Consider the following 14,080-nt stretch of genomic DNA (forward strand, 5'->3'; position numbering starts at 1 on the left):
GTATCCAATCTTTTTCTCAAAACCTTAGATTGGTACATGTGGGTTGCTAGTAGTGTTGATTACTCCTTGTAGTTGATGCTAGTTGGTTTACTTGGTGGAAGATCATATGTTCAGATCCTCTATGCATATTAATGTCCCTCTGATTATGAACATGAATATGATTTGTGAGTAGTTGCGTTTGTTCCTGAGGAGATGGAAGAAATCTTGCTATAATTAGTCATGTGAATTTGGTATTCATTCGATATCTTGATGATATGTATGTTGTCTTTCCTCTAGTGGTGTCATGTGAACGTCGACTACATGATACTTCATAATTGTTTGGGCCTAGGGGAAGGCATTGGGAAGTAATAAGTAGATGATGGGTTGCTAGAGTGACAGAAGCTTAAACCCTAGTTTATGCGTTGCTTCGTAAGGGGCTGATTTGGATCCATATGTTTCATGCTATGGTTAGGTTTACCTTAATACTTATTTTGCAGTTGCGGATGCTTGCAAGCGGGGTTAATCATAAGTGGGATACTTGTCCAAGGAAGGGTAATACCCAAGCACCGCTCCACCCTCATATCAAATTATCAAAGTACCGAACGCGAATCATATGAGCGTGATGAAAACTAGCTTGACGATAATTCCCATGTGTCCTCGGGAGCGCTTTCCTTTATATAAGAGTTCGTCCAGGCTTGTACTCTTCTACGAAAAGGATTGGGCCACCTTGCTGCACCTTATTTACTTTTGTTACTTGTTACCCGTTACAAATTACCTTATCACAAAACTATCTGTTACCGATAGTTTCAGTGCTTGCCGAGAATACCTTACTGAAAACTACTTATAATTTCCTTCTGCTCCTTGCTGGGTTCAGCACTCTTACTTAGCAAAAGGACTACAATAGATCCCCTATATTTGTGGGTCATCAAGACTCTTTTCTGACGTCATTGCCGGGGAGTGAAGCGCCTTTGGTAAGTGGGATTTGGTAAGGAAAGATTTATATAGTGTGCTGAAATTTACTGTCACTTGTTACTATGGAAAGTAATCCTTTGAGGGGCTTGTTCGGGGTATCTTCACCCCGACCAGTAGAGCAAAGATTTGCTCCTCAACCTACTGAACCTACTGAAAATGTTTACTTTGAAATTCCTTCGGGTATGATAGAGAAACTGCTAGCTAATCCTTATGCTGGAGATGGAACATTACATCCCGATTTGCACCTAATCTATGTGGATGAAGTTTGTGGATTATTTAAGCTTGCAGGTATGCCCGAGGATGTTATCAAGAAGAAGGTCTTCCCTTTATCTCTGAAGGGAAAGGCATTGACCTGGTTTAGACTATGCGATGATATTGGATCATGGAACTACAACCGATTGAAATTGAAATTTCATCAGAAGTTTTATCCTGTGCATCTGGTTCATCGTGATCGTAATTATATATATAATTTTTGGCCTCGCGAAGGAGAAAGCATCGCTCAAGCTTGGGGCAGGGTTAGGTCAATGTCATATTCATTCCCCAATCATGAGCTCTCAAGAGAAATTATTATTCAAAAATTTTATGCTCGGCTTTCTCTCGATCAGCGCTCCATGCTCGATACTTCTTGTACTGGATCTTTTATGACGAAGACTATTGAATTCAGATGGGATTTATTGGAAAGAATTAAACGCAACTCTGAAGATTGGGAACTCGATGAAGGTAAGGAGTCAGGTATAACACCTAAGTTTGATTGTGTTAAATCTTTTATGGATACCGATGCTTTTCGTGAATTTAGCACTAAATATGGACTTGACTCTGAGATAGTAGCTTCTTTCTGTGAATCATTTGCTACTCATATTGATCTCCCTAAGGAGAAGTGGCTTAAATATCATCCTCCCATTGAAGTAAAAGTAGTTGAACCTATATAAAGTTGAAGAAAAGACTATCACTTATAATGTTGATCCTATTGTTCCTACCGCTTATCCAGAGAAACCACCATTCCCTACTAGAGTAAAGGATCATGCTAAAGTTTCAACTGTGGTTCATAAGAGTAATACTAGAACACCTACACCCTCTGAGAAAATTAAAGTTGAACATAATATTGCTATGGTTAAAGATCTCTTGCCCGATAATATTGATGGGCATATTATTTACTTTTGTGATGAAGCTGCTAGAATTGCTAGACCCGATACTAAAAATAAACATAGACCTGTTGTAGGCATGCCTGTTATTTCTGTTAAAATAGGAGATCATTGCTATCATGGCTTATGTGATATGGGTGCTAGTGTGAGTGCAATACCTCATTCTTTATATGAAGAAATTATGCATGATATTGCACCTGCTGAGTTATAAGGTATTGATGTTACAATTAAGCTTGCCAATAGAGATACTATTTCACCGGTTGGGATTGTTAGAGATGTTGAAGTCTTGTGTGCGAAAGTTAAATATCCTGCTGATTTTCTTGTTCTTGGTTCCCCATAAGATGACTTTTGCCCCATTATATTTGGTAGACCCTTCTTGAATACTGTTAATGCTAAGATAGACTGCAAAAAGGATATTGTTTCTGTTGGTTTAGGGGATATGTCTCATGATTTTAATTTTGCTAAATTTCATAGACAACCCCATTATAAAGAATTGCCTAGTAAATATGAAATTATTGCTCTTGATTCTATTGCCGTGCCTCCTAATGATCCTTTAGAACAATATTTGCTAAACCATGAAAATGATATATTTATGAATGAAAGAAGGGAAATAGATGAAATATTCTTTAAACAGGGACCTATTTTGAAACACAACTTGCCTGTCGAAATTCTAGGGGATCCTCCTCCGCCCAAGGGTGATCCCGTGTTTGAGCTTAAACCATTGCCTGATACTCTTAAATATGATTATCTTGATGAAAAGAAGATATATCCTGTTATTATTAGTGCTAACCTTTCAGAGCAAGAAGAAGATAATTTATTGAAAACTCTGAAGAAGCACCGTGCTGCTATTGGATATATTCTTGATGATCTTAAGGGCATTAGTCCCACTCTATGCTAGCATAAAATAAAATTAGAGAAATACGGTAAACCGGTTGTTGATCACCAACGATGGTTAAATTCTAAGATGAAAGAAGTGGTAAGAAAAGAAATACTAAAGTTTATGGAGGCAGGTATAATTTATCCCGTTGCTGATAGTCCATGGGTAAGTCCCGTCCATTGTGTCCCTAAGAAGGGAGGTATTACTGTTATTCCTAATGATAAAGATGAATTGATCCCACAAAGAATTCTTACAGGTTATAGAATGGTAATTGATTTCCGCAAACTAAATAAAGCTACTAAAAAGGATCATTATGCTTTACCTTTAATTGATCAAATGCTAGAAAGATTATCTAAACATACACATTTTTGCTTTCTAGATGGTTATTCTGGTTTCTCTCAAATACCTATGTCAAAAAAGGATCAGGAAAAGACCACTTTTACTTGCCCTTTCGATACCTTTGCTTATAGACATATGCCTTTTGGTTTATGTAATGCACCTGCTACTTTTTAAAGATGTATGACTGCTATATTCTCTGACTTTTGTGAAAAGATTGTTAATGTTTTCATGGATGATTTCTCCGTATATGGAACTTCTTTTGATGATTGCTTAAGCAACCTTGATCGATTTTTCCAGAGATATGAAGAAACTAATCCTGTCTTGAATTGGGAGAAGTGTCACTTTATGATTAATGAAGGTATTGTCTTGGGGCATAAAATTTCTGAAAGAGGTATTGAAGTTGATAAAGCTAAAGTTGATGCTATTGAAAAGATGTCGTGTCCTAAGGACATTAAAGGTATAAGAAGTTTCCTTGGTCATGCCGGTTCTTATAGGAGGCTCATTAAAGACTTCTCAAAAAATTTCAGGCCTCTGACTAATCTCTTACAAAAAGATGTTCCTTTTGTCTTTGATGATGATTGTGTAGAAGCATTTGAAATACTTAAGAAAGATTGGATTTCTGCACCCATTGTTCAGCCACCTGATTGGAATTTATCCTTTGAAATTATGTGTGATGCTAGTGATTATGATGTAGGTGTTGTTTTATGACAAAGAGTTGATAATAAATTAAATGTTATCCAATATGCTAGTAAAACTCTAGACAATGCTCAAAGAAATTATGCTACTACTGAAAAAGAATTTTTAGCAGTTGTGTTTGCTTGTGATAAGTTCAGACCTTATATTGTTGATTCTAAAGTAACTGTTCACACTGATCATGCTGCTATTAAATACCTTATGAAAAATAAAGATGTTAAACCTAGACTTATTAGATGGGTTCTCTTGCTACAAGAATTTGATTTGCATATTATTGATAGAAAAGGAGTTGAGAACCCCGTTGCAGACAACTTGTCTAGGTTAGAGAATGTTCTTGATGACCCACTACCTATTGCTGATAGCTTTCCTGATGAACAATTAGATGTCATAAATGCTTCTCGTACTGCTCCATGGTATGTTGATTATGCCAATTACATTGTTGCTAAATTTATACCATCTAATTTCACATACCAGCAAAAGAAAAAGTTTTTCTGTGATTTAAAACATTACTTCTGGGATGACCCACACCTTTATGAATGAGTAGATGGTGTTATTAGACGTTGTGTACCTGAGCATGAACAGGAACCGATCCTACGTAAGTGTCACTCCGAGGCTTATGGAGGACACCACGCTGAAGATAGAATTGCACATAAGATATTGCAATCCGGTTTTTATTGGCATACTCTCTTCAAGGATGCCCGTAAGTTTGTCTTGTCTTGCGATGAATGTCGAAGAATTGGTAATTTAAACCTATAAGGTTCTGGGAAGACTCGTTCCCACGGTTGTCCCTCGGTCGCATGTATTCTTGCCCGTTGGATGCTAGTCAATTCGGTCTTCTACTACGTTTCAGCCGCTGGATCTTCGCTGCTCGTTTTCACCATGCGGTAAGCTCGCATTGACCAATGACAGGTGGGCTCTCACAGTATGTTGGTTGGTTGGGTCAACCGTTTCAAGATGCGTGTGTGCCGGCAAAATTGACAAATTTGACCTATGAACGAAATCAAATCACAGAATAAAATGCCCGTGAAACTATTTCATGGGGCTGACCTTTTTGTGTGACGCGCGACACGAAGACGTCACACTGTGCAACGCCTCGCAGATAGGCGTTACACGTCGCATTTGCCGTGTGCGCCCTCTCCCTGCACGCCGCGTGCACGCCGTGCCGTTTGCGGGAGAGCGTGCGGCAGCCGCGGATGGTTTGCTTTGTTGCGTGAGCGCCTGCGTCTTTCGCTGCAGGTGGGCTCTATTTCGTTCTGGTCCCATTTGTCTATCATTCATGTGTGCTGCATTGCGTCTCGTCTGCATCTAGAGAGAGAGAGAGGCTGGGCTGACCGATGCATGTGCGCGTGGGGCCTGGCTGACCGATGCATCGTGCGTGAGTCGTGTGTGCCTTACCTTCGTCTACGGTTGGAGAGAGGAGGTGGACTGGCAAAATATCTCATGAGCCTTGGTCGCCTCCGGTTTACCTTCCCCGTCTCCAATACCTACCGCCGTCGCAGCCTCCTCTCGGTTTCTGATGCTGCCGCTCCGATGAAGATTACCACGCCACTGTTGCTTAGATCCCTGGAGAAGGGGAACAGCAGTCGCGTGTCAGGACCCCGACTCAATGCCACATCGATCTAGCATGTAACACCTCATATCACTTTGCGGCCTCACGCACGGTATTCCCACGGGTGTCGCCTTACCTTTGCCCGGGACCGCTTGCGCCTTTTGGCACACGTATATGATAGTGTCGCTAGCATCCATATGATAAGGAGCCCGGGCTGACATGGCTAGTCGTAAATCCAAAGTGGCACAGACTTACAGGGACAGGCATCCATGACCCAGCATCGAACGTGTCGGTCATCAGCGAGTGAAACCAGGCTGTAGCACTGGGCTAGCAGGACTCCGGTGAACCGGGCTGTAGCGGGCTAACAGGACTCCGGTATTCATCGCGTGACATTTCCCCGAAGGGACAGACACAGGAACAAAGAAGGACACATGCCGGCCAGCCTAAGTGTTCCGGAGCAGTAGCAAGCTACCATGGCTCGGTGGAAACACTAGGAGACATTTCCCCGTAAGAGAGGCTACTAAAGATAAACAACTAGATGGTCAGATCCCACACATACCAAGCATTTCAATAACATACACACAATATGCTCGATATGTGCAAATACAACATGGCATCACAACATGACTCTACGACTCAAGTACTTATTCAATAGGCTCCGAGGAGCGAGATATTACAAACATGGGTCTCATGACCCAACAATCAGAGCATACAAATCAAAGCACAAGCGGAAGCTATCATGTCTGGGTACAGACATCTATAACTGAAAAAGGCTGAGAAGCCTGACTATCTACCAGATCCTGCCGGGGCACAAGATCGTAGCTGAGGTATCAAGCTAAACGTCGAAGTCCACGCGGAACTACTAGCGAGACTGAAGTCTCTCTGCAAAAACATAAAATAGGCAAACGTGAGTACAAATGTACCCAGCAAGACTTACATCAGAACTAACTACAGATGCATCATTATCACAAAGGGATGGTGGGGTTTAACTGCAGCAAGCCAGCTTTGACTCGGTGGCTATCCTGAACTACGACTGCAAGTAACTCTTTTGAGGTGGCGCACACGAGTCCACATATTCACCATATCAATACACCACTATGGATCCGCTCCCGTCTCCCTACGAGAACGCCATCCATAGCACTCACGCTTATCTTGCGTATTTTAGAGTATCCACTTTCACTTGTCTATGAACTGATATAAGCAACCCAGAAGTCCTTTTCCGCGGACACGGCTATTCGAATAGATCATATTAACCCTGCAGGGGTGTACTTCTTCACACACGCTCTCACCACTTACCGCCGTTTACACGACATGTACTCGGCAACCTTCAAGTGGAAGCCCAACGTGGGTGTCGGCCACGGCCTGCCTAAACACTCAAGTCTCTAGTCCAGGTTTATCGCCTATTCGGGTTCCATCCATGAGGAGATCCGGCCGGAGTTTCGCTCACAGCCCCAAACGATGTGAACAGGGTTCCCGAGACACCAAACGGGCGCCCGATACACCGTGCCACGTGCCTACCGCATCACAGCCCACCCCTACGGTCAGCGCTGCGCACGGCCTCCAGCATACTACAAACACCAGAAACTACTTGCAACTCCTGGACAGAGGACAAGGGTGATCAAGAAGCCGAGAGGGTCCATTGGTTTCGGGCCCAATGCGTGGTAGTAGCTGAATCATGGATCACAAACACAGAACTCAGTTCCTGAGGACGGCTGCAATGAGACAACCCACCATGTACTCCTACATGGCCTCTCACCGCTACCTTTACCAAATCGTGTTCACACACTTAGCTCACACACAGTAGGACATGTTCACACGCCTCTGATTCATCCCCGATGAATCAGACCTGACTCAACTCTAAGCAGTAGCAGGCATGACAAACAAACATGAATGATTAGGCACAACAGGGCTCAAACAACTCCTACTCATGCTAGTGGGTTTCATCTAATTACTGTGGAATGACAGGTCATGCAGAGGATAAAGGGGTTCAGCTACCGCAGCAAGTAACAGATGAATCGATGTTGTCCTAATGCAGTAAAAGAGAGCAGGAGCGAGAGAGTGGGATTTTATCGGAATGAACAAGGGGGTTTTGCTTGCCTGGCACTTCTGAAGATAACATTGAGTCTTCATCAGTGTCAACGATCACATCATCGGTATCACGTCTATCGGGAGGGGACAAATACCGGCAACACAGAAGGGAACACAATCAATGCAATGCACAATATGATGCATGATCATGACATGGCAAAATGAATGTGTTTTGAGCTAATGCAACTAGCAACAGATTAAATGAAGTTGGTTTGAATACAAGATTCAAATTCAAACTCCATATGTGATTATTCAAATGCCATTTAATTGATTTGTGCTAAACAGCAGCTATAAGTTGTTCTAACATGCATGAAAATGGTACAGATGGATTCCTTGAATTTTTCTGATAATTTTTCATATATAAATTATTTAATTTGGAGTTACGGTTGAATTTCTATGATTTATTGAAGTTTAGGGCATTTTCTGAAATTTCCTGAATATTAATAATTCCAGTAATTCATTAATGCGTCAGCCTGATGTCATGATGACGTCAGCAGGTCAATGTGGCACAGTCCGGTCAACCCCTGACTGGTGGGTCCCGAGTGTCAGTGTCTAACTAAACTAACCTAGCTTAGTTAATACTAACCTAACTTAATTAGCCGGGCGGGGCCCGCAGGTCAGTGAGAGAGAGGGGGGGTCAAACTGGGCAGTGGGGTCAACCCACGCCGGTCATCGGGTCCGCGGTCGCCGGCGTTTAGCCGCCGGCGAGTCCAGGCGCGGCGGAGGGCTCGGGAAACGCCCTCCGGCGACCAAAACAGCGGCAGCGATCATCTACGCGTAGCTGGCGCTCAGCCGTATCCATCTAAGCAAGCGGGAGGGGCTGAGGTCGAGCGGGCTCGCCGGAATCAGGCTCGCGGTGGCGGCCGAGGTTCGGACCTCGACGGAAACGAGGCTACGGTTGACGAGAGGACGAACGGATGCTTGTTCTGGGCTCCTGGGACCACGCTGAGCGCAGACACGTGCTCAAACACGGGCGGCAGCAACTGTGGCCGCGGCGGCGCCATGGCCGTCGGCAAAGAGCTCTCGGCTCGTTGTGAACGGCGGCTAGAGAGGGAGATAGGGCACGAGGAGAGGGGGAATCGGGTCAAGGGCTCACCGCGGAGCTGCAGGGAGGGTTAGTGGGCTCGGGGGCGCGCCGGAGTGGCCGAATCGACGGAGAAGGGCGCCGGGGCCGAAGCTTGAAGACGATGACGATGGCGGCTGCTCGGGGCCCTTCTGGTCGCGTGAGACGACGAGGAGGACGAGGGCGGAACAGCGGAGCTTTGGGAGGCGTCGGGGAGGCGACACGGTGGCTGTGGCCGCGCGAGCGCTGGCGGCGGCGACGGGCTCCATTCGGTCGCGGGAGGGGAAGCAGAGGAGCGAGGGGGAGGGAGGTCCAGAGAGCGAGGGAGAAGTGAGAGGGGGTCGGGGAGGCGCGTGGCGTCTCCGGGCGTCGAGGAGGGAGGCAACCAGGTAGGAGGTGGCCAAGCGCGGTGGCGGTGCTCGCCACCGAGCTGCTTCGTGCGCTGGCACGGGAGGAAGACAAGCATGCCCCCTGGTGGTTGGGCTGCACAGTGTTGGGCTGTCCAGGTGGGCTTGGTGGGCTGCAGAGGTAAGTCCAGGTAAGGTTTCTCTCCTCTGTCTTTTATTTCTGTGTGTTTTTTAATTCTTTTGCCACTGTTTTGAATTAAAAATAATAATTCAAACAATGCCAAAAGCTCCTCTGAATATTTTTATTTGGCTAGATGGACTTTTCCAAAGCTCATAAAATATTTCAGGGGTATTTGAAATTATATTCTAATTATATGAATATAATTCAAATTCAAATAGCTAATGATTTAAATTCAAAGTCCCAAAAATAAATCCTCCTAAAATGTTCAATATTTTGGTTGGGACCAGAACCCTTGCCAAAAATTATCAAACATTTAAGAAGAGCATTTTGGAACAATGAATGAGATTTTTAGGGTTTTTGCCCCTCTTTTATTTAGGGTTTTGAGGCTTCCAATATTCCTCAATTCAAGTTTCAAAAATATAGACATGATGCACACATGAAGCTAGCCTAGAGCACTACCAGCAGCTAGGGATGTGACAACTCACCCCCACTAAACAAAAATCTCGTCCCGAGATTCAAGACGTGAGGTAAGAAGACAGAGGGGACACAAAGCTAACACGATCTTCACGATCCAACTGTTCTTCTCAAGGATGTTGATTTGATCCTCATCTTTGTCTCGACGTCTTGCTTTGAGAACTCCAGCCAACATGACAACGAGAAGAAAGGAAAACTCTAGAACAATCGATCTTCGAGAAGACCGAACAACTCAGGATCAACTCATGGGATGAGACATAGCAACATCTCTTGAGCTGAGAGACGAAGCACAGATCTGAAGAAATGGAGTAAGACAGATGATGAGGGTTCGCTAAGTAGACAACAATTCCAGACTTAAGAATGTGGTGATCGGTTGTCAACATAGCGAGGAATTGAATTGCCATGATACCATAATGATGCACCTCAGGGAGGGTGACTCGAAGATATATCCCCTTAAGTGGCAAAAAGAATTACCTTTGATTCAGGAATCATTGGAACTCTTTAAACCAGCCTAGGGCAATTCTCGAGCGATCGTTTGGAGGGGGGTCGGTAGAATGGCATACTCGGACTTGGATGATGTGGATTACCTTGTTGAAGACAACGCAATGGATAAATTTGCTTGTCACCGGAAATGGAGGAGACCCATGGTAGAATGGCACATTGGCGGTGCAAGCTGGGAACAAAATGCAAATGCTGGGAATGATTCTGGTAACTGGGGAAGAACCCAACAATAGAGAGTGATTTCACGGTTTGAGAAGGTCATAGCATTGCCGAGGAAAACTGAGAGGAATCCGAGGTAGTGCTGATGATAACACGTAGCGCTTGTGCGTGCTCTCAAGAACTTGAGCATTTCCATGATCATCAAGGTTTTACCAACATCCGTGTCAAGGATCCTGGCAACACAACATACTACCATGATGAATAGCGATGGACGATGCAGATGCAAAGGAGGATAATACTTTCTCAGATTTCACCCTTGGCAGGGCCAAGGAAATAAAATCTGGATGATCGACCGAGAGACATTTAGCACTCCGCTTCTAATGTTCTCCTTGACGTGCTAGTGTATCCCATTCATAGATATGGTTTGATAACTAGAACATCAAGTAAAAGGTCGGACTTTGGGAACACAAAAATCCATAGGGGCAACTAGGAAGTAAACCCTACGAAATCCCTATGGGGAGGTGGCCAACTTCATCAATCAAAATATTATAATAACAGGTCTTCCGGCTGGGTGTGTTGGCCACGACATCCACTTTACCGGTTATCGCGCGACCAATATTATAATTCTTGGAAAATATTCCAACCATCATATCTGCCTGAGATTTAGATCTGGTTGGTGTCAGGATATTCCAGACTCATCGAGTCTAGGAAGAAAAACGGAAATTTGCAACACCAATCGACGAGATGACGTTGCGAGATTCTCGGGGAATGAACTACGATAGTAAACTCCAAAACATGAGCTGGTTCTGCTACAAACATGTGAACACGTTGTCCCAGATAAGCATGACCATGTAGTAGTCTTATAATAAAACACTACCGAGTTCAGGAGGGGGAACCATCAACGAGGGTATCGAAGTCCTTACATAAGTCCGGATTAGCTCTTATGAAGAAACTCCTTCTCCTTGAACAAATCAATCAGTGGCTTGGTGTGCTAGGGATACATATAGATCGAAGGTTGCAAGTCTTCAAACCACAGCATTCTTCGCACGTGTGCATGACTGATTTGGAATGATTCCAAAGAAAGCAACATTGACTTTCTCGAATCCACGGCGGCAACTTGCATCAGATGCACATGAATTAAAGGAAGTCACTACCTTCATCCAAACATATGCTTCATGAGCTAGTATGAACAAATGCTTTCAAAAGTTTCCAACACTAGCTTAATGTTCAACAAAATCATGAAGGAGATAAGGATGTTGTCAATGGGCTCAACAACAATTCATCTAGGTTTCCTTTTAAAAGGAATTCCATAGTTAAGTGAACACGGTGATAGCATTGGTCAGACCAAAGATGTAATGGTGTATGCTCGAGGGATCAACCACGAATAAGACAACATTACGAGCATCATTGGTACTGATTTGATTTGACGATAGCCCACACTCAAATCAAAGGATTGATAAGACAATAGGTCCAGCAACTGATCACAGGGACCAATCGATGAAGATATCATCTTTCTTCAACACACTCTACACAAGAATATCCCTTTGGAACGAACTAAGTCAGGCAAGCTTTTACCTTCCAACTCTCCAGGTTGTTGTCTAGCTTAACCAACTAGCTCAGGGGTATCCAACACGGATTCTTGGAGAAAGGGTGGTTTACAGGATAAACCAACTTGATCACGAGCTCAACATAACAGTCAGGTGACAACCCGGTAACACTTCCAAGAAGATATTTGGAAAGTCACGAACCACCGGTATGTTACTAAGCTCGAGAACAATCTTGCTTCTGAGGGCAAGACGACATGATCAAATGGGTGAGGACTTGAAATAATTCCTAACTCATTGGTCGAGGAGTGCACCAGAAATAGGGACTAGGTAGCACAATCAATCTTAGGGTGACGATTCAATAATCAACACGCTAAGAATGAGGTTATCGTCCATTTAACTACCCAGCAACGAGGTTGCTAGGCGTACTGGTTTCACACATCACAATTCATTTGTCGGTATTCCGGTTGCATCAACACGAAGACCGAGGAATGACTAATGATGGCAAGAAGTATCACTGTACCAAGAGTTCATAGGATGGTGTGCAATTCCTATAACAATCCCGATATAAAGATGGTAATACTCCAAGGTAGAACAGAACAAAAGCTGGATTAGCAATTTGATCTGCAGAGCACAACTTCTTTGACCCAATCCTGGATATGGAAGAGGTACTGGAGTTTGTTTCTCCTAGTCATTCTGCGATAGAATGGCTTGACAGACCACAAGAGTAATAGGCATCGATGAACGAATGCACACATAATCTTAACTATCAATTGATAGATGAAGGTCAGTAGACAACTAAAAAGGGACAACTCAAAGGAACATATGATTTTCTGAGTTGTGGATGCATGGTTTAGCATGTCGAACGAAGTTCAACATATTTCTTCCGGATAACCCATGCAGAAAAGTAGAACTGGCAGAGCCATAACATATAATGGAGAACTCATCAAGAGCACTCTGGTTGTGATCGTTCAGTTCAACGAGGAACTTCTGCCATAAGTAGTTCATGGTATTTGGAAGAAGGATGTACCACGAACCTCGAGGACTATCGCAAAGGTTACTAATATCCTAAAGGAACTAGCAAACCCTATCAACATGAAGTAGGTAGAGTGAATCTCGGGTTCAAGAACCCAGGAACAGAATACCTATTACTAAGTAGCATCACGGGATGCTTTCGAGAATGATGGCCAGAATCATCACACTGGGAACACAAATCACGGCTAAATTACTAGATGATCCCCTAAGACACCTAGGGTCATAATAATATCTCCAACATATATGTCAAGGTAACGGAGTACCTCAACTCACTGATTAGTGTGGTTAATCTGACCCATGGGAACATTGAAACGGGAAGAAAGGATTTGCAAATGCATCAGACTACTTAGAAACCTGGGATGACTCGGACAGCATAACGGCTGTAAATGCTCAGAAAAGATTTGAGACATTCACAAAAATGGTGGCATAACCACTCAGAAGCACAATATCAAGGTTTCGAGATCAACAATTAACATACGGAAGTAGTAGTAACTGAACTGAGACTTAAATCCAACAATCTTATAAGTCCACTGATTAGTAACACGTGATCCTGATAGAAAGAAGAGATAGCCTAGTTCTTAATACCCGCAGGAAAGATAAGATGACTCAGATCAGAAGGCATAAGATATAAGGAGTAAAAAGAGCCTTACGTTCCATCCCACAATCAATTCCCTCATATAACTAAAGAATTTCTAGACTCAACATCGACCAGTTTGGCTTGGTAATCCTACAGGCAGTCAAGCTCTGATACCAACGCTGTCAGGACCCCGACTCAATGCCACATCGATCTAGCATGTAACACCTCATATCACTTTGCGGCCTCACGCACGGTATTCCCACGGGTGTCGCCTTACCTTTGCCCGGGACCGTTTGCGCCTTTTGGCACACGTATATGATAGTGTCGCTAGCATCCATATGATAAGGAGCCCGGGCTGACATGGCTAGTCGTAAATCCAAAGTGGCACAGACTTACAGGGACAGGCATCCATGACCCAGCATCGAACGTGTCGGTCATCAGCGAGTGAAACCAGGCTGTAGCACTGGGCTAGCAGGACTCCGGTGAACCGGGCTGTAGCGGGCTAACAGGACTCCGGTATTCATCGCGTGACATTTCCCCGAAGGGACAGACACAGGAAC

At 43.9% G+C, this 14,080-nt stretch overlaps 1 protein-coding gene across 1 annotated transcript in view; it reads left to right on the forward strand.

The window, feature by feature from the left end:
• Window positions 1-5,414: 5,414 nt before the first annotated feature.
• The window catches only part of LOC119315867, an 18,752-nt gene continuing 10,086 nt past the window's right edge, over window positions 5,415-14,080 (forward strand). Inside the window, exon 1 of the mRNA XM_037590323.1 lies at window positions 5,415-5,585. Coding sequence (XP_037446220.1) covers window positions 5,443-5,585 — 143 coding nt within the window. The 5' untranslated portion in view covers window positions 5,415-5,442. The remainder of the gene's footprint in view (window positions 5,586-14,080) is intronic.

The sequence above is a fragment of the Triticum dicoccoides genome, chromosome 6A (assembly GCF_002162155.2).
Source record: "Triticum dicoccoides isolate Atlit2015 ecotype Zavitan chromosome 6A, WEW_v2.0, whole genome shotgun sequence".
Lineage (NCBI taxonomy): Eukaryota > Viridiplantae > Streptophyta > Magnoliopsida > Poales > Poaceae > Triticum > Triticum dicoccoides.